The sequence below is a fragment of the Coenobita brevimanus genome, chromosome 21 (assembly GCF_032717465.1).
Source record: "Coenobita brevimanus isolate Jiangsu-jjx chromosome 21, ASM3271746v2, whole genome shotgun sequence".
Lineage (NCBI taxonomy): Eukaryota > Metazoa > Arthropoda > Malacostraca > Decapoda > Coenobitidae > Coenobita > Coenobita brevimanus.
Genome location: NC_136974.1, coordinates 31,133,093 through 31,154,984, shown reverse-complemented (window position 1 = coordinate 31,154,984; position 21,892 = coordinate 31,133,093). Strand labels below are relative to the sequence as shown.

General features: G+C 42.4%; 1 protein-coding gene across 3 annotated transcripts in view; it reads left to right on the top strand.

Moving 5' to 3' along the window:
- Nucleotides 1–749: 749 nt before the first annotated feature.
- Nucleotides 750–21,892, top strand: part of LOC145392252 (thiosulfate:glutathione sulfurtransferase-like) — a 35,236-nt gene continuing 14,093 nt past the window's right edge. Inside the window, exons 1-3 of one of the 3 annotated variants that reach the window (XM_080266716.1) lie at nt 762–882; nt 3,979–4,065; nt 19,245–19,514. In XM_080266716.1, coding sequence (XP_080122842.1) covers nt 786–882; nt 3,979–4,065; nt 19,245–19,514 — 454 coding nt within the window. In that variant the 5' untranslated portion in view covers nt 762–785. Of the gene's footprint in view, nt 883–3,978; nt 4,066–15,066; nt 15,709–19,244; nt 19,515–21,892 lie in introns of those variants that run through there. The other 2 variants (XM_080266717.1, XM_080266718.1) reach the window with 2 other exon arrangements.

The following is a 21,892-nucleotide window of genomic DNA, read 5'->3' as shown; positions in this document are numbered from 1 at the left end:
ATCACCAAATAAAACTTTGTGACACCATCAATCCATGTATTTTTTTTTTCTTATACCCACCCATTATTGATATCAAATAAAATCTTAAGTGACACCATCAATCCGTTGTTTTTATTATACTTATGAATTTTCATTTTGCCCTCAATTAAGTGTATGTCTGATTTTCAGTTTGAGAGCTCCCCAATAGGCTGAAGCCATTGAAAGTAGCTAACACCATCATCAAGTTGATGGAGGTTGCATCTGACCATTCCAGCTTGAAAAATTATTGCTCGATAATAATGTCTAGAGAGAAAGATGGTAGTAACGGATGTGTATGTCAGTCTTGGGAGTAATAAAATATTTATTTAGGTTACCCTAGACACAATGACGATATATATATATATATATATATATATATATATATATATATATATATATAAATGTAAGTGAACTTTGCACCAATCTAAGCGTTAAGAAAAAAATTTATTAGCAGTTATCCCAAAGAAATTAGGGCAAAACTCCGTTTTCTTTGATGGATCTAGACTGGAAGACGTCAATTGTAGAATTTGAACAGAAACCTTAATCGCTGTTAAGTTTTCATTTCGTCAAGGTAGAAGAGTTCAATTACTATCCATAATAAGTAATAAATATTAGTTGGGGAAGAAGGATTCTAAAGTAAAAAATAATCTCAATTCTTCATGCATCCGGCAAGTATCCAGGGAAAGAATACCGGCACCCGCAAGCAAGGCGAGCCAGTCGTTAGCACTTACTGGTGGGGGTGAGACACGCGTTGCGCATCTTCTGTCATGGCAGCTTCATTCCCGGTCTGTCGCGCCGCTTGCAGACTTTCCAACCTAGTGAGATGCAACAGTCAACTATGCAACGTTAATGGATCTGCATACGGTGAGTCGTCCTTGCAGAAGCTGTGGTTTAGGCAAGTGGACCCAGTGAAGTCTGTATTTCGTTACTGGCGCCACTTAAAATTTAAAACTTCTCTTTCAGTGGCAGATTCAGCGCATGTATGAATAAGGGTAATGCTGGTTGGGAGTGGGGGGTCATCGAGTAGAGAAGCATCCAGAAGATCCACGTGTTTTATGTATCATTTTGATAAAATGCATCGGAATGAGCATTTGTGAGCATATGAAAGGTACTACACTAAATTTGCCTAAACATACGTAACCACAGATTTAAATTCATGTAACAATTTTAGCTACTGTATATGATTATCGTGTTGCAATGAATGTTTTTATTTTACCGGATATGTATGTTCATTCTTACCTACTGGAGGACCTGTAATAATCAACAACAACAACAACCACCACCACCACCACCACCACATATAGCCAGTGAGGTAGTGTACATTTTTTTTTTTTTTTTTTTTTTTTTTTTTTTTTAGGTGGATCCTGTTGCGGTGCTGGTTTTGTATATCGATTTATTGCCAGATGCCTGAATTCCGTATGGGGTGACCACAAACAGATCGCCTCCAAGTCACCTTGTCCCTCGCCATTTCACTGCCTTCCCTCCAGCTCACACACCCCTCCCTCATAATGGAAAAAACGTATAGAGATATTGATTTGTCAGCATTACAACAATCAGCCAGGAGATAAGTCAATTCAGGTACTGGAGTCTTTGTGAAAATAATGTCATTTTTAAACCTAATGATTGATGCAAAGGATGATGGATGTATGAAATGTGACCTTAGCTGTTACAGGGGCGTTGTCGTGAAGAGGAACAGCAAGATATCTCCAGTATCTTGACTACAATCTCGTAATATCGGGTGGAAAGACCGCTGTTGGCTGTCTAAACTCAGGGTGAAATTTTAAAGTAAGAGTTCCAAAGATGTTATTGGTTTGTGAATGAAATATTGGAGCAACTCACGGTTTCTCTCATTATTATTATTATTTTATTATTACGATGCTACTGTATAATAACGAGAATAATTCATGTCTAAAAGCCCTTCCTCCTAAAAAAAATTATGTATATATAAAAAGTAGGACAAGAAATTATCAAACTTAAAGACAAATTATCAAACGTCGACAATTTTCCTCTTGTAACCAAGATCTTTATTTGCGGGGGAAACAAAATACAAGGAAGACTACACACTCTCCTTTCATTGTCTGTCCTGGAAAACCAAATACACAGTTACGACGTGGAGTAAAATGTTATTAACTTCCAGAATCCCACGCCTGTTACTGTAATCAGGGGTTTCAGTCCCGTAGAGTTTAAGTTTGACACCATGACTTCCTGTTTATAATCCAGGTTATATTCAGTCGTGTTAGACAAGGCGGTGTCATATCCGGTGCCATGTCCAGCCAGTTCGAAAAATCTTAAATTTTCAGTGACAAAACACTGATAATAATGATCAAAATAATAATAATAGCAACAGCAGCAATAATAATAAAACAATAATAAAATTGATAATCTACAACCCTTCCGTTCTGGGGACCCTTATTTACTTGCCACCTCCAGACGATTTTGAGTTACTTAGATCTCGTAGTGAAGGACTTTATCCATTCTCGAAGGTATGCCTTCTCTGAGCAGCATGAATCGTCTAGGCCTCGTGAAAGTAAGAATATAAAGTAATCGTCATCGTATCAGAATTTAATATCGTATTGAATAACGTGCCAAACAAGATAATTTTTGCTTATTCATTTAGACAGCAGTGTATGATCAGATTTTTCACTCCCCCCCCCTCTTTTTTTTTATATTTCCTGCATTTACCTAGCTATCTGTATGCCTCTATTTATCAGTTTATTTTTTACTGGAGGAAGGACAGGACAAGGGCAGCGTGCTTACAAAAAAAAAAAAAAAAAAAAAAGGACATTCCATCCGAAGACCGCTCAGTCCAGTCTTATAAGGAGCCTCGTGAGAAGGCTGTTATTGCTGTTGTCAGGAGCCTTTGGATATGAGAGGGAGGGAGGGAGAGATGCCCGATGTGTTTATGATACCATTGTTAGGAATCAGGTGTGATGTTCTGGCTAAAGGAACTGGTTGAACAGGTATCACTGTTATCCCAACCCTAATTCTCGCTTAGTTAAGAAATAGTGAAAGCAGAACCACCATATATAAATATTTATTATTATTATTATCATCATCATCATCATCATCATACATAGGATGTGTTTTTTGACGACCTAGTATGGCCTGTTGCGAGGTTTGTATAAGGAATATAGGACAAGGATGAAGCCTGGTGGAGTGTGTAGGTTGGCAGGGTGTAAGTATGCCACACATTCAGGATGGTAAACTTGAACAGCACTTGTAAACAGGAGAGAGGAATTTATAGCACCCACGTCCTCCCAGCGGGCTATTATAAGCTGGTAATTTGTTGGAGAAGATAGGTGCAGGACAATGACCTTTTTATTTTTATTTTATTTTTTTATGTTTGTCATATAAGTGCTACTGATTTGAGTGGGATACAGTTACGATCGGCTATACTATATTCCGACACAGTTTTCATGCATTTAAGTAATAGATTGTGGTGTTAGGGTAGTTAGCAAGGCAGTAAAACGAGTCTGATTATAAGTGCATTCTGTTATATAGCTTAACATGTATCAGCTTTTATCTCTTTGTAACCGAGGGGAGTGCGGTAGCTCGGTGGTAGGGTGTCGGGCTCGTAATTGTGAGGTTGCGAGTTCGTGCCCCACCCGGTGGCTGCCGTGCTGGGAGGGGTAGCGCTCTCCTGTAACCCTAGCAGGGGTATATGATTTGATGAGGTCTAGCTCGGGGATTAATCCCTAAATCCCCTCTTTGTAACCGACAAACTAACCTCCCTATATCCTAGTTAATATATACCGGTATTCAGTCTTTTAACAGAACGTATGTCATCTGTAAACTCTGTAACTAAAAAAATAATCCTTCTCTGTCCCTCCTAATACATATCATCTCAGTCCAGTATCTGTGTCATCTCTTAACTAACAAATTAACCCTTCCGTACCCCACTTGATATAATCTTTTAATATCTTATAACTAACTCTACTCTCTCTCCCCATTACGCTGCAGTCCCACGCAATGCCTCTGCTGCTCCACTCCTCGGGGCTGCCAACAACTTTCTACACAAGTCGCGATTTCTACAGTTCGCCCTCGGAGGTAGATTTTGCATATCCGAATGAATGTACTGTAGATTTTGTTCACCCGAATTAATGTACTGCCTCTACTTTGTTTTTTTACGTTCGTACCCCTCTGCATCGTTACTTGGGTTTCGCTCTTATGTTTATATTCGTATCCGCTGCATCGTAGCCTAGCGTTACTTGTCGTGTATTGTGTAGTCGTATTGCGAGTAGTAAGGTCATTCGTTATTTGTAATTCATTTTCGTTAGCATTCTATATATATCGGTGTTCCTGCAGCATCCCTTAAATTATTGTCGGTTGCTATTGTATGTATCACGTAGCTTTTCACTAATTATACTGTTTCTTTCATGTATTCTTAATTTTGGCTTTTGGTGTAGAATACTGTACCGGAAATACTTTCTTGTTCAACTTGTCTTTCAGTTTGTTCTCTTTTTGTAGTATATCAACCTAATTTAATCTGGGTTTCATAGTTTTCCTGTTTCTGATGACATTTGGGTATGGCAGTTTTTTTTTTTTTTTTTTTTTTTTTTTACGTGTGAAATGGCGGAAATTATGGTATCTGACCTTGAGATCTAGGTATGTTTGAGAGCTAGGCCTACCTACGCTGACGATTCTCCGTGTGTGTGTGTGTGTGTGTGTGTGTGTGTTATTCTGCTTTTGCATGCTTGTGTGAGAACCATTGCATGCAGGGAAGGGATATATCATTGTAGCCAAGCATTACTGTCCTTACCACCACCACCATTACCTTCTACATCATTATCATCACCACCACCACTGCCATCTACATTATCATCACCACTCTACAACATCATCTCTATCATCACCACCACCACTGCCTTCTACATCATCATTACCACCGCCACTTCCTTCTACATCATCACCACCACCGCCACTTCCTTCTACATCGTCACCGCGACCACCATCACCACCACTGACAACACTAATACTGATAGCAATACTAATACCTTACTACTATGACCATCACCGCCACCGGTACTAGTACTGCTACTACTACTACTACTACTACTACTACTAATAATAATAATAATAATAATAATAACAAAAATAATAATAATAATAATACCACCACCACAGTTCTTACCCAGCTACATATTACTAGACAACATGCATCACACACATGCCTCTCATCGTAAAACACGGCCATATCATTACACAGTACCAGCTACCCTTAAAAAAAGTCATCATGATAGGTTTGAGATTTGTTCGTGCATGCGGTGGGTAAAGGATTTTTTTTATTTCGTGGGGTACTGGCATGAAGCACTTATGTGTGAATGCTTGTGCTTGTGAGATAGACTGAGGATTCAGGGAGCTTGAGTAGTGAGTGAATGGAAGTGGGGCCTATTCATATTACGTCTTGTAAAATCTGCTTCATGAGACTAGATGTCCTAAGTCAACTCCGAGCCTTCTCTACCCCTGCACAGCTGTTTACTATACAGGGGTTTTATTCGCCCCTGTGTAGAGTACAATTCATGTGTGAGCGGGGGAGGGGTCCCCACTTACGACTCTTCTCAAGAAGCTGGAGTGAAAGGCTTTTCATGTCATTAGCTCTCCTCTTACTGGCACCCTGCAACTTCTGCCTCTTCGTCGTACTGTTGCATCTCGTCTTTTTTTTTTTTTTTTTTTTTTTTTTTTTTTTTACTTCAATGGTCACTGCTCCTTTGAACTGTCTGCATGCGTCCCTGTGGCAGCAAACTCTCATCCCCCTTCTGACCAGCTCTCTGATGTAAGAGATAACCGTTACTCCAAGTCCATAATATATGCAATAGGCCATTTATGGATGTATCATTCTGTCTGTATTTCCCTCTGCTTATGATATCCAGTCTTATAAACGCAATGTGTCCAGGTATCTCGAACGGTTCTTGAATTTTTTTTTTTTTTTTCCTATAGAAGGGAACAATCTTGCTGGCTTCTAGCTTCGTCGGATAAGGAGGCTCCCTAACACCTCTTCCTTAGCGATTTATTTTAAGATTTTTTTTTTTTCATGCAGAGTATGGCAATTTGTAAGGATTTGTATAACATAGAATAGGACAGGAAGGTGTCATAATCCAGATAAGTCGCTCAGAAAAAGGTGTTGGGGAGCTGCCTTAGCCGACGAGAGTACGGGTCGTGGCAACAGCACAAAGAAGCCATAAAGTGAGTCATTGTTCGTTGCTAACAGTGAAGGATTGACTAAAATAAGACAGGGAACCCACATAACCACACACACACACACATCATTCCCATCCCTTCCCCACCCATCATCCCATCTCAACCCCCCTCTCTCTTCCCTCTTTTTGTACAGTTTTTCCTTCAAGTCCTCCCTTTCTCGCCGACTCCACCCCTCCCCTCCCTTCCCCTCTTATCCCCTACCCCACTCCACCCTACCCTACCTATCCAACCCTACCCTACCCTACCTTGCCCTATCCTTTTCTTTCCTTCCTTCCCTCTCCTTCCCCTTTCTCATTTCATTCTCTTCCCATTCTCTTCCACCTTCCCCCCTTCCCTCTCTCTTCTCTTCTATCTTCCCCTTCTTTCCTGCTCCCTCCCTTACATCGAATTCTCTCCCTCCCTTCCCTCTTCCCCCCCTCCACCATCCCCTTCCTACCTATCTTTCCCTCAAATCTCGTGACCAAATTTTTTTTTTTTTTTTTTTTTTTTTTTTTGCATTCACCTTCACCTTGACTCTCTCTCTCTCTCTCACTCTCACTCACGCAAAATAATGTATACGTTTTTGCCATTGTGCGTTTTCTCTAACCTAACAAAGATCCAAACTCCTTCCAGCTTGATCGATGGTCAGGTGTTACCCGAGTGGAGGTTGGATTTGACTAGTAACCAAGGGGTCTCATTCCAGCCTCAACTAAAACACCAAATTTCAGCCAGTTATATCTTAAGTATTCAAGCTGCAAGAGTGATCCTGTTCCGTCAGATGAAAACAGTGTAGTGTGACTTTGATCATTGGTTAGGTGTGGTGTGTACTGTACTTGAATCCTTGCCTGGGTGTATTGACGTTATTGGCCCGGGAGTCGTGCGTCTGGCTGAACTAAGCTATGGTACGGTATCCCAAATTGTCGTACATGTAATTCTGTATTCACCATGGCATTGATATTTTGTAGTCAGTGTATCAGTATGTATATTTATCTTCTTGTCTATGTAACTGTCTATCTTTTTACCTTATATATCCACATTTATATCCATATCTATCTTATATTTATCTATCTTATCTGTCAATCTGTTTATCAGTCTGTCTATCTGTCTATGTCTTCCTGCCAGTGGAATGTGCAGTCAGTCAGGTAATACTAGGTCTCAGTCAGGTTAGGTGTGTTTGATTCTCTTGGGTGTTGTGTTTCGGTGTGGTTAGTGCATGACTGGTAGCAGAGGTGTGGTAGTTGTGGTTGTAGCTGGTCCATTGGTTGTAGTAGTGGTTAGAGTGGGAGGGTTGTAGTTGTGGTGGTGTTGGTTATAGTTGTGGGGATGATGGTGGTAGTTTTGGTGATTATGATTGTGGTATTGGTTGTGGTTTTGGTGGTGTTATACTCCTTTTACTTTAACTTGGCCTGAAATTGTCATTTCCTTGAATACTGAGTTACAGCAATAGATTGACACTAGAATACGGTGTTAGTCACGAAAAAGTGCTATGGAAAGCGTGTAGAACCGTAGTATTGCCTTTTGCTGAGTTGTGTGGCTGATTAGGATTTGTTGTAAGGATTCTCTCTCTCTCTCTCTCTCTCTCTCTCTCTCTCTCTCTCTCTCTCTCTCTCTCTTTCTAAATCGTTCTTCCTCCTACTTAAACTTTCCTTAGTCTTTTTCCTCCCTCCATAAATACTTACTTTGGCACTTGCTTCCCTGGCATGCTCCTCTCCCATCGTTTTTCTTTTTTTTCTTTTTTTAAATTACTGGCATGTCACGTGATTAGGTTAACGACTTTCCTTGGCATTCATTTTAGCTCCTTGGAATCCGGTAGTCATTTATTGTTATTATTATTATTATTATTATTAATATTATTATATTACTGCCATCATCATTACGTACAAAAGTGACAGTGACTAGATGGATGTGTAGTGGGTCCTTGGATTCGAGGCCTGAGGGGGCTACGATTGCGACGGAAGAATTGAGAGGAAGGATGGGGTGGGATGTATTAGTGTTGTGATGAGGATGAGTAGATTGAGATAGTTCGGGCATGTTGAGAGGACGGAGGATGACAGGTGCAGAGTGTGAGAAGTGTGTACGTCGGGGGTAAGGTTGCGAGAGATAGACCGAAAAAAAACCTGGGACGAGGTTATAGTGTGACCTCAGGGATAAAGGACTGAACAGGGAGGCTGCCAGAGAGAGAGAGCGTCGTGGAAAGCCGCTAGTAGGTGACCAAAGCCGACGCATGGAAATATGTTGGAGGTTGTATAAACGATACGACGATGAATACTTCTATGCGAATTAGTTAAGCTTTAGGCAGAACATGTGGTAGTAATGGAGTGGGGAACAGCTAGCAGTACACAAGCCTATTTCACCTTTATTCTTCTTAAAATAAATCGTCCATAGGTAGCAAGAATAAAGCTAAAAATACATCAGTTAAAGGGGTTGCCCATTACCTTATTAGCACCTCTGGCGATTTGTTTTGCATTATTACACCTTAGTATTTTCTTTTATGCTGTTTATTTAGCCTGTATCATCGACGTTGTATGTATCCGTAACGTAAAAGAGGATACTGATGTGTTATGTGCTGCTTAGGAGGATATGTTGCGAAAGCCATGTAGAAAATAGCATGGTGACTATCAAGTAAGTTGGGGTTCGTATTGCATCAGATCTCTGGCCTCTCATCCTGTGTGTGTGTTTGTATAATGTTAAATCAGCATTATTTCTCTTCATTGTGTATTTTTATCACAAAATCAGTGTGTGCTAATATTAAGCAAAAATAATAGTACTTAACGGCTTTTATTTTCCGATTCATCAGAATTTCATCTCGTCATCCCATATGCTGCTGTGAGCGACAAACACCAAGCGATTTAGTTTATTAGAAATTCAGGTAGTCTGGGTCAAGCCCGCCAGTTTTATTTATCTATCTTCTGTCAGACGCCATAATCCTGTAAGGGATGGCCACAAACATCGCCTCCATATCATCCTGTCCCCCGCCATTTCGCCGCTATTTCCATCCATATAATTCCCTCTCCTTTAGCCCTGACCTATGCAGCAGTGTTAAAGTTGACCCCATGCCTGCCTCACGTGGTCCCCGGTCACTGCAACACGGCACTGCGCAAGGTCGTATTGATCGCGTGTTGCAAAGCCCCCCCCCCCCCGCACTCTAGCCAATCCTAGGTGTATGCAATGATTCTTCCCACATTTTTAAGTCAGACACGAGTATTAATGTCATTGTTTCCCTCATTATTCCACTTTTTCCTCTCTCTCTCTCTCTCTCTCTCTCTCTCTCTCTCTCTCTCTCTCTCTCTCTCTCTCTCTCTCTCTCACGCACGCACGCACACAAATCCAGCACTAACCAGTTATTATCATCTCTCTCATACATTTGGACGTCATTGAGTTCCCACTGATAAAGATAAGAGAGAGAGAGAGAGAGAGAGAGTACTAAAAAGCGTAACTTCTTCCTGTATTGAGACCAAGGTATTTTCTGGACCTTGATTGAGATAGTGTCAACCTACGTCATTTGGATATGTTTTTCTGTCGATATTTTGTGTTAGTTTAGATATAGTACGCTTATCAACTGGACAGCGTTATCAGTAATGTGGACTTTGCGTTACCTTATCATTGCAGTGTGCTTTGCGTTTATCTTAAAGTAGTTCCGTTATTTTTATTATTATTAATACTACTACTACTACTACTACTACTACTTCGATCATCATCATCATCGTCACCACCACCACCACCACCACCACCACCACCGTCATCATCATCGACCCGCCTAAAGACTGGGTAATTTAATATCGAGAAAGAAGACAGGAAGAAAAAAGCACATTGCAAAAATCAACAACATTGTCAGGACTGCAGTACTGGACTAACATCAGATTTGTGTGTGTGTGTGTGAGAGGGAGAGAGAGAGAGAGATTGCAGTGGAATGTTGGGAAATGGTTTAGCTCTTGTTGTCGGAATGGATTAATATTTTTGTAATATTATGATTTGAGGAAGTGTTTAAGTTGACGCAAGTAGGGAATTAAAATATCAACAGAAAGGAAGTCTCATGTGATGCAACTGTTTATCCCTTCAATCCCGTGACGTACAGTTATTTTTTTTATATTTAGCTACATTTTTATTAGCTTAGGAGAAAGTTCTAGAGCTGAAGGAGTTAGATATGGCCATCTTCAACCCTCTCTTTTTTTCTTTGTTAGTGAAGAGTGGTGAAGTAATTGTTTGTAAATTAGTGGACACTTACGTAAATGCGACTGAGGAAGTGAGTTAGTGAAAAGGTGAATTGTTATAAATTAGTGAAGAACAGTTCCGTGGATGTAAATAAGGCTTGTGAATTAGTGAAGTGGTGTAAGTTGTTTGTAAATTAGTTGAACAGATACGTAAATATGGATATGGAAGTTTGTAAATCAGTGAAGACAGGTAAATTGTTAGCAAATAAGTAAAGAAGGATGTTTGTTAGTGAGGAGAGGTAAATTGTTAGCAAGTTAGTGAGTATGAATGTTTGTTAAAGATATGTAAATTAGTGAAGAAGACTTAACGTAAATATGAAAAGAGTTAGTGATGACAGGACATTGTTAACAGATTAGAGAATAAGAATGTTAGAAGTAAACTTAATGTTAACATATTAATGTACAGAGGTTTGTTAGTAAGGAGTGGTGAATTAGTAAAGAAGATTTAGGTAAATATAAAGAAGGAAGTCAAAATGGAGAGTTTGATACGTAAAATGCGTGTTTGATAGAAGTAAATTTATGTTAGCAGATTAGTACATAGAGGTGAATTAGTAAGGAGAGGTGAATTAGTGAAGAAGAGTTAGGTAAATCTGAACAAGGAAGTTAATACGGAGTGATACGTAAAATGAGTGACTGGTTGGACGAGTTGGTGACTAAGTAGGGTGGGAGCGAGTGAAAATATAAGACATCTGATACCTGCGCAGTTTATGTAATGTGCATTGTCAAGGCTTAGAGTTATGATTAGTTTGTGTAGGCTGTTCTTAGTATTATCATCATCATCATGGTATGGTGCAGTGTGGGCGGGCGGTGTGGTGTGGGAGGGTGATTTGGTGTGTGTGGTGGTGTGGCGTGGCGTGTTATGGTGTGGTGTGGCTTCGCTAGTATCACTGAAGTCGTTAAAGTGAGAGATAAACGAACAGAATTCCTAATTATATCCTGGGGCTGTTAAGGTTTCTCCACGAGAGAGAGAGAGAGAGAGAGAGAGAGAGAGAGAGTTATCCTCCCCAGTGACCCGTGGTACAAGTCTAATTCCTTGACCCTCCATAACTTTCAGCCACTTAACACACACACACACACACACATACTCACAATCACGTTGGAGTTGGTGTCTTGTTGGTAGGGAGCAAGGGGAAACGAGGCAGGAGTTAGATTAGGTTAGGGTACGTGAAAATACTAAAAATATAACAAATTAAACGATACAGTAGTAATAAATGGCGGAAATATTAACATTTACGTCGAATCTAACCGTTACATGCATTTATTAATAAGTAAAGGCTGTAGTAACGAAATAATTCAAATCGTCACACCCTCCTGTTATATAATGCGGTACGATAACATTGGCGCCAGGGAGGGAGGGAGAGTGGGACTTGTCTGACGGGCGTATGACGATAACCGACTCGATTTTTAAACTGTTTTGAAACTGATATCTTACGTTTCCATTCACTAACTCATCTTGATTCATAGTTTTGAGATAATGAGGGTAGTTTAAGTGTACCGGTAGGCATTTAATTAACAGTTGAACCGCTCTGGAGGTAAAAGGATGGAGAGATGTATGAGTAAGGATTGTGTGTGTGTGTGTGTGTATTTTTTTGGAGGGAGCCTAGTAACAGAGTGGTGTATGATTAGGTTCGCGTGACCGCCAAGGACATGTGTTCGAGCCGAGTCCGCCTGTGGGCCTACTCACGTTTTCCCATAGATAAGGCAAAGATAGATGCGATGATAGTTACTGTACAGAGGAAGGAACAAAGGAAGTGACACAAATCGTCTTCGTCCTCCTCTTACGTTTGAGATTTTCGTCTTTCTGTAGCTTGTTTAGAGTAGCTCAGCGGCAGAATGGAATAATACTATGGCAGCCTCAATTCCAGAGCACTTCGTCGTGACTATATAGTGATATGTTTTAAGCCTCTTGCTACAACTCAATAGGGGATTAAGACATGGCTGTTTTAGGCCGGATTGAAGTGGGCAGAATGTAGGGAAAGCTTTAACAGACCTCATACAAAAGCAAGTGATTATGATTAAAGGGTGATTGTTGCATGTGTGTATGTGGGCGGGGCGGTCATGTGCGTGGCCATGTGACCCGCCGCATTGTGTGGAGAGGTGTGCGAGAGGGGGGAGGGGGGATCAGCGAACTCTTGGGTACACTGAAGCCGTACTGAAAAAAAAAAATCCACAAGTGCCTAGTCCCCTCACTTAAGCCTGGCGGATTTTCTCCTTTTGCTGCCTATTTTCCAGGTAATGGGGTAAGAAAATTAAGCTGGTGAATGATAGATAGTTACTTCGCGTAGCTACTGAGGGTAATATTACAACCCTTGTCAGTCTTCCAAATTTTTGACACGCCCGTACCTTTTGCTTTTTTGGCACAGCGGTACCCTTTGTTTTCTGTTTCATACACACACACACACACACCAGTACGTCTTTTTTTTTTTTTATGCGGTTCTCATAGATACCTTTCGGCATTCTCTTTACTGATTTTTTTCTAAAGCTAACGGTACGTTGATCTCTCTCTCTCTCTCTCTCTCTCTCACTCACTCATTTACATGGTGGTACGTGGCATCAGTGACCATGACCTTGGCAGATGGACTGACTTACGTATTTTAATCCTACCCTCCCTTACCCGTACACGCCCCCTGCCTTCACCACCTCCCCTTCTTTCACCCTCTCCTTTACCTCTCCTTTCCTTCCTCTCCAGTTCTCCCTGTTTCCTCCTTTTGGTCTCTCCCATCTTCTTTCTCCTCATCTCTTCCCTCCAGCCCTTCTCTCCTCCTATCCCCTTCTCCGTCTCACTCTAGGCCTCCCTCCCCGTCGCTTTCTTCCAGTTCTCTTTCCCCTCCCAATACCCTTCTGTCTTTCCCTCCCCCATCCATACCCCTCTCCCCTCTTCCTTCATCCCCTCCTCCCTCTTCCTTCACCCCCTGCCCCCTCTTCCTTCACCCCCTCACCCCTCTTCCTTCACCCCCTCACTCCCTCTTCCCTCACCCCCTCCCTCCTCTTACCATGCTCTCCCTACCACCACCCCTTTTTCCCCAGTCCTCTTTTTCCTTCCTCCCCTTTCTCTCTCCCCCTCCTCTTCCTCCCCTTTCTCTCTCCCCCTCCTCTTCCTCCCCTTTCTCTCTCCCCCTCCTCTTCCTCCCCTTTCTCTCTCTCCCTCCTCTTCCTCCCCTTTCTCTCTCCCCCTCCTTTTCCTCCCCTTTCTCTCTCCCCCTCCTCTTCCTCCCCTTTCTCTCTCCCCCTCCTCTTCCTCCCCTTTCTCTCTCCCCCTCCTCTTCCTCCCCTTTCTCTCTCCCCCTCCTCTTCCTCCCCTTTCTCTCTCCCCCTCCCCTTCCTCCCCTTTCTCTCTCCCCTCCTCCCTACCCCCATTCCTACTACTCTTAAGAATGTTAGGCTTCAACGGATGAACAATGCCAAGGTCCTTCTCAATGGACCTTGAACTAACAGAGAGAGAGAGAGAGAGAGAGAGAGTGTGTGTGTGTGTGTGTGTGTGTGTGTGTGTGTGTAGCATATACTGTTTCCATTACCCCGACTGGCGCACATACATCACTACACCGTGCAGTAGTAATGGCAGCAACAGCAGTAATGGTAATAATAGTAGTAGTTGCAGTAATATTTGTTGTTGTTGTTTTATGTAGGTAGGTAGTTAGTAGTAGTAGCTGTAGTAGTATTAGTAGTGGTGGTAGTAGTAGCAACAGTAGTAGTAGTGGTAATGGTAGCAATGAGTAGCTATAGGAAATTGCGTCATACCATCTGGTACCGGATGTGCAAAAGTTGTATAACATTGTCAGTTTGTTGTCGTAGCGTAGCGTGTAGTGTTTAGGTAACAGAGAGAGAGAGAGAGAACTATGTTTTGAAGATGGTGGGTTGTGTGAAAAGAAAATATATATAAGTACAAGAAGTGGAAATATAGGTAGATAATCTGATAGACAGAAAGACTGATATAAAAAAAGATAGATAGAGATATGGATAGACAGGTAGATAGACAGATACAGAGTTGATTATAGTTTCAATGATCTGTTAAATATAACTAAATACCCGGTAAATAAAATAAACAGTGAATAAACGCAGATGATTGTGACGTAAGGACGGAAGGTAATAAAACTTGGTTGCGTCAGTCCTGCGTTATATAATTCGTCTAGGCCTTAGCGTAGCGGGAGCAAGCCGGTCAGGATGGCAGATAAAGTTTGTTACCTTGTTGTCCCTGTTCTTCCAGTTGTATATATATTGGATGTTTAATTTATCTTTGTGTTTGTGTTTTGATGAGTGTTTCTCTCTCTCTCTCTAACACACACACACACACACACACACACACACACACACACACACACACACACACACACACTGTCTCTCTCCCCATTCCAGATCAATAAATCGAATACTCCATCCTAAATAAGCGTCAGTAGAGTAACGGACTCCGGCGCAGAGAGAGAGGAGGGGGGTCATAGTATGCGAGCAGAGTAAGACAGAAGTGGGGTGAGAAGAAAGGAGAGATGGGGACGGGGTGTGTTAGAGAGAGAGGGAGAGAGAGAGAGTAGAGGCGTGGTCGAGATAAAACGAGAGGGGGGTGGGGGGATGGCGCCAGAAAGTACCATAAGGGCCAGACCGGGTGCCAGATGGGAAGTATATATAAACGCCGCCCGGCACGGCATCCCAAGTCAGAGCACGCACACACGCCCAAGAGAAGGGACGCCTACGACAGACTAGGGGCTGCGGCCTCTGTAAACCACCAGTGTATAGCATCATCATCATCTGCCACGCCAACACCACGGCAGGAGGAGGAGAGATAAGAATGAGAAAAGGAAGATAATACAAGAGAGAAAATTGATAACCCAAGGCCAGAGATAGCACAAGATACCGCACAAGTCCATCTTCGAACTTGTTAAGCACTCCCTCTTAGAAATTACTGAAGTACTCCATCTTTGAAACTACTGAAGCACGGAGTGGAAGAAGTTTCATTGATATCAGTGGCCTTGTTGAAGTTCCTTACATACTTGGACATTCCTTGCTGAAGTTAGGCCGTTTTTGGCTTTACCAACAGCGAGGCATTGACTATATACACTGGTGGATGAAGTTCTAGACGTGTGTGAAAGCTAAGTAAAGTCTGCGTTTTGAAATTTGTGAGATCCCTTTTGAAGACCGAAAGCTGCATAGAAGTTCGTGAAATCCTAAGTATCCTGAAAATCCTGCATCAGCTGCACAGGGTCCTAAAAAATAACTAGAGTCCTACGTCGATTTTGCAAGACCCTACACCTGCCGATGATGGAACTCCTGGCCAAGTCGCTGAGTAGTGTTCCCCGTGCGCTGAGCCTGTGTAAGATATGTGTGCTGACTACCCCTACTTCCTCAGCACCCCTTCCCCTCTCCCGTACCCCTACCGCCCCCCTCTCCTCCACCACACTCTCTACCACAGCTTGCCTTTCCCCCTCTCACCCTACCACAACTCCCCTCTCCACTGCCACTTCTAACCCCATGGCCACCCTCTCCACCACCCCTTCTTCCCCCTCCTCCTTCCCCAACACCCCCTTCAAGGGTCAAATTGGGGGACAATACCACGTTAAGACCCCCCGCCCCCCTCTCGCCCCCGTCCATGGTCTGATTGCTAATTCTAACACCCTGTCTAACGCTGGTAATAGGAATAGTCTACCTTCTAACACCACAACGAAAGGTATCTAGCTAGTGTATTTTCCGTGCACGACTAAACCCTGCTTTCTCGCGGTCATGTCAGGTCTTGCTAATAATTCTAACACCCTGTAACACTAGTAATAGAAATAGTCAACCCTCTAACGCCACATCGAAAAGTACCCGGCTGTTGTGACTTCTCTCTGTGCATGACTGTCCCACACGTTCTCCCTTCCATGGTCTTCCTTCTATCTCTTCCTTCTATTTCTAACAGTGTCTAACTTTGGTAATAGGAACAGAGTACCATCTAGCACTACAACTAAGTACCCAGCTGCTTTCTACAATGTATGGTGGCAACATATGTGCATGGCTGTACTGTGTTACTGCAGCATCGTCTTGTAGTCAGTATAATGCATGGTGATTAGGGCACACACACACACACACACACACACACACACACACACACACACACACACACACACACACACACACACACACACACACACACACACACACACACTCTCTCTCTCTCTCTCTCTCTCTCTCTCTCTCTCTCTCTCTCTCTCTCTCTCTCTCTCTCTCTCTCTCTCTCAAGGTAGCAGGTGATATAATAAACCCAGAGCCTTCGATACACCAATTCTTTCTCTCTCTCTCTCTCTCTCAAGGTAACAGGTGATATAATAAACCGAGAGCCTTCGATACAGCAAGGCTCATATGCCAACGGTAGTCATAGCCGTGTGAGCGATGTATTTTGAGACTAACATTGAAGACTGTCGCTGTTTCAAAAGGTTTCAGTGTCATCTTTTTTTTAATTTCGTCTTTTTTTTTCACATTATTACTACCAGGCGATTTTTTTTTTTTTTTACTCTTTAATCAAGCTTTACGTCTTATAGTGAAAATATTAAAGGAATTATTCTTTATCGTCTTCGTTATTATAAAAGAGGGTAATTTCTAAGATGGATTAAATCGTGTGAAGGAAGGAGTGAAATCGTAATCTTCTCCTCACCATCATTTAAGATATTAGTATTTTATTTAAGGAAGGATCGCTTGTAGTGAAGAGGTTAATTAATAATTTGTCTTACCTGTACAATTATATATATTACCTGTCTAGTTGGATGTGTTACCTTGAAGCTAGTAAGAGTAATAATGATAATAATGATGATGATAATAATAATAATAATAATAATAATAATAATAGTTCCATACACATAAATACTTTACATTCACATACATACATACACACAAACATTCATACATACACACACATATATACACATAAATTTTCATACATACACACATGCATAACAAACATTCATGCATACACATACATACATACACATCCATCCATACATACATACATATACAGTAACATTTTTATTGTTTTTCAGAATAGTCAAACCCATCATATTAATAGACCTGCCAGAATTACTCTTATTTCCTCAACATTACTCCATCGTAAGAAAGGTTAATATGAACTAGATACTGAGGCTGGAGTGTGAGGTGTTTGGTATTACGAGAGTTGTACTGAGAATGAGAGTGGTGCAAGGTGCAGGATATTACACACACACACACACACACACACACACACACACACACACACACACACACACACACACACGCCTCTATGGTACAGTGGAAGAGTGTGCGTTTCGCACGCTGGTGAGGGCGGTTTCGCCTTCCGCCAGAGTTGTAAAAACTTTGGGAAGCGTTCACCAAGCCACTTGGTGCTTTGGCGGACACAAAGGGTGCTGTGGTTGAACCAGTGTCGCATACTTTAGTATGCTTGCACCCAATCGGCTTAAGGCAGGCCGATTACACTTGGTTCACAGACTACACACACATCCAAAGCCACTACAACCACACTCACAAGTACTTATCACCCTACATACAGTCTCTGTCAGACAGCGTAAGCCACTAGGTATAGATACATTGGCTGTATCGTCCCTGCTTCGGTAGGGATAGGCCGGTCCTGCAGTGGACCTCAACGGCTGATGATGATGATGATGATGATGATGATGATATATATATATATATATATATATATATATATATATATATATATATATATATATAGAGAGAGAGAGAGAGAGAGAGAGAGGGGGGGGGGAGAGAGAGTCACGAGGGAGGGAAGGAATGTCATAGAAGCGCATGTCGGTGACTATTATTGGAAAGGTGAATAGGGGAGAGGAAGGAAGGAAAACTGGGTTAGGAAAGGAGAGGAAGAAAGAAAGGGAAGGAAGAGAGAGAATGAGAGGTGCAGAGAGGGAGAAGGGGTGATAGAAAGGAAAGGAAGAGAGGGGGATGAGACAAACAGAGAGAGAGAGAGATGTAAAGCCAAGTATAGCAATGAGTCAAACATGGCGTCTAGGCAGGAAAGCAAGGTTGACTGGGTTAGTAGCATCTTTCTCTCTCTCTCTCTCTCTCTCTCTCTCTCTGCTTGCCGACTGCATACTGTTAGGGGTAAACCTGACCAAAAGATTCGAGGTAGTTTTGTCCCTACTCATCAAGGACCCCCCATTTTAACTTTTAATTGTTGTAGTTGTTTTACCTTTGTCTCAAATTGTCATTTTGCAGCTTATTTCCTGTAGCTCAGTTGCAGAGTGATACGACTCTGCATCCTTTGAATAGCGCTTCTTCGTGACTAGCAACGTATAGTGTTTGGGTATTTCTGTAACTCGGCATTCAAGATGGACAGATGGCAATTTTAGGCCAAGAGTGAGTGAAAGGAGTATTGGTTTTGAAGGCTTTTACAGCTAATACCTCTCTCACTTGAACAAAATCTTCTGGTACTTGGCTGTTTGGGTGAAGAGCTACTGGGATGCACCAGACACGGGGAAAGGGTTAATTTACCCCACCCCAGAAGGTCATATCTCTTGGCACTGGGCCTGGCTCTCCTCCCTGCCAAGGGCTGCTACTGCCCGTCTGGTACCGGTGTGGCGGCCTACAAGTACTGTACATGCAATTTATGTCTATATATCTGTGCCTGTGTGACTGTCTATCCGTTTCTGTCTGCATATTTATCTATAGATCTGTATCTACCCAACTATATAAAATGATATGTATGCATATCAGGCGTCTATATATAGGTCTTGTGTTTTCATTGAGAGGCGTAATAGAAAAGTTTCCTACAGTATGTTATATATTTTTCTGTGTGTATTTTATCTGGCCGATTACCTGCCCTACCTGCCCAATTACCATTCTTTAACCAGTTCATTCTCTCCTTTACAGCGTGCGGGTACTGCAGCCAACAGATCGCCCACGCCTCCTCCACCACCACCCACACCTGCACCCCGACACACCCGCCCACACACCAGCCCCTCACCCATGCCCACGCCCACACCGCGCCCACCCTGCCCCGCCCCATCAACCGCCGCACTGAGCTGGACTTTGAGGAATTGAGGGCGCTGCAGATGGCGGGAGACATTTCACTGATTGACGTGAGGGATCCGAGTGAACTGCAGAACTATGGCGAGATTCCTGGATCACTGAACATCCCTTGTGAGTGTTGAATTATTGGTGTGGTTGTATTATTAGTGTTATTATTATTATTATTATTATTATTATTATTATTATTATTATTATTATTATCAGTAGTGACAGTGGTGATAGTAGTAGGAGGAGGAGGAGGGGGGGAGGAGGAGAACAGTATCTATTTTTATTATTATTATTATTATTATTTTTGTTATTATTATTATTATTATTATTATTAATATTATTAATATTATTATTATTATTACCACCTGTTGTTGTAGAATATTAACAACTTCAGCGTGAGGGCTTGTTGTTTAAAGGGAGTAATTAAAATGAAGTCAAGAGCCAATGACCTTTCGTCGGGTCGTGTGTGTGTGTGTGTACGTGTGTGTGTGTGTGTGTGTGTGTGTGTGTGTGTGTGTGTGTGTGTGTGTGTGTGTGTGTGTGAGAGAGAGAGAGAGAGAGAGAGAGTATTGATTTCCGGAACGCTACGTAACTTGACACGCCCAGGATAGGCATTACACAGCTGCGGAGAGAGAGAGAGAGAGAGAGAGTTACATTCACAGATTACACACACTTGATGAGTCTCTCTCTCTCTCTCTCTCTCTCCTTCCATTTCTTTTTTCTCTCCTACATCTCTCTTTCTCATACCCTTCTAACAAGCATAGTGTTTTTCAGTACTCCTGCCGGGCTAACAGAATGGTGTGGGGGGTGAGGGAGAGCCTTCCTGTTTTCTTTCATTTTCTCTTACACATTACTTAGGAATATAAGAATATAGTAGTAGTAGTAGTATCCTAAATAACAGTAGTACTAATTCTGATACTACTACTACTATTACTGCTACTACTGCTACTTCTGCTGCTGCTACTACTACTGCTACTACTAGATTTCCTTTTACAGATAACCTTCTAATGGACCAATAGGCCTCTTGTTATATGTACTTCCTATGTGCTCCTTTGTACAATGTCCCGCCCCCCCCACTCACTCCCCCTCCCCCACTCATTCCCTCTACCCTACTCACCCTCCCCACCCCTACTCACTCCCTCTACCCTACTAACCCCACTCTCCTACTCACTCCCTCTACCCTACTAACCCCACTCTCCTACTCACTCCCCCTCCACCTCCAGCCAAGTCTCTCACAGCCTTTCTCTCCCCCTTTCTTCTATTTCTCCCCCTCCCCCTTTTCCCCCTCCCTCTCCCTCTCCTCCTCTCCATCCTTCCCTCTCCACCTCCCCCCCTCGGTACTTTACGTGCCAGCAGGTCACGTGAGGAGGGCGAGAACTGCACGTGGCCTTGCCCATTTTAGTACCTCTTTCGTGCACGTGAGCATACCACAGTACACGTGAGGTGGGGAATGGGAGTGGGGAGGGAAGGGAAGGGAAGAAAAGGAAAGGAAATGGAAATGGAAGGGAAGGGAAGGAAAGGAAAGGAAAGGGAAATGAAAAGGAAGGGAGGGGAAGGGAAGCAGTGAGAAAAGGCGGAAAGGGAAGGGAAGGAAATGGGAAGAGCAACACATGAGCTTGCCCGTTATATCCCCTCCCAGCTGCACGTGATGCCCCGTTGGCCACGTGAGCTACGGGGGGGGGGGGGAGAGGAGAATGGAGACGAGAAGGAAAAGAGAGAAGAGAATAGAAGGAAAAGAGAAGAGGAGGGAAATAAAGGAAAGGAAATGAGAGAAGGGAAATAGGGGAGAGAAGGAGAGAAAAGAGAGGAGGAAGTCACTGTCCCTAGATTCATTGAGGACGAAGAACTCTCTTTCTCTCTCTCTCTCTCTCTCTCTCTCTCTCTCTCTCTCTCTCTCTCTCAACGCAGCTAAGGAGTGTTCTATTACTCTAACTTGGCCTAAAAATACCATCTCTCTATCTTGAATGCTGAGTTGTAACAGTAGATTAACACTTGAAAATGATTCTAGTCACGAAGAAGTGCTACATGTGCCATTTATTTATTTCTGTATAATTGAAAAGTATTTTACTGAATATATAAGATTATTAGTAAGTAGAAACTCGAATTTTATTTTTGGTATTAGTGACTGGTATAAGGGATTTGGTATTAGTGACTGGTATAAGGGGTTTAGTATTAGTCACTGGTATAAGGGGTTTAGTGTTAGTGACTGGTATAAGGGATTTGGTATTAGTGACTGGTATAAGGGATTTGGTATTAGTGACTGGTATAAGGGGTTTAGTGTTAGTCACTGGTATAAGGGGTTAGTATTAGTCACTGGTATAAGGGGTTAGTATTAGTCACTGGTATCAGGGGTATTAGTCACTGGTCTAAGGGGTTTGGTATTAGTCACTGGTATAAGGTGATGTGTGTGTGTGTGTGTGTGTGTGTGTGTGTGTGTGGCGCCAGTGAGACGGTGAGGAACAGAAGTGAGGCGGTTCGTACAGACACACGAGCCATAGAAA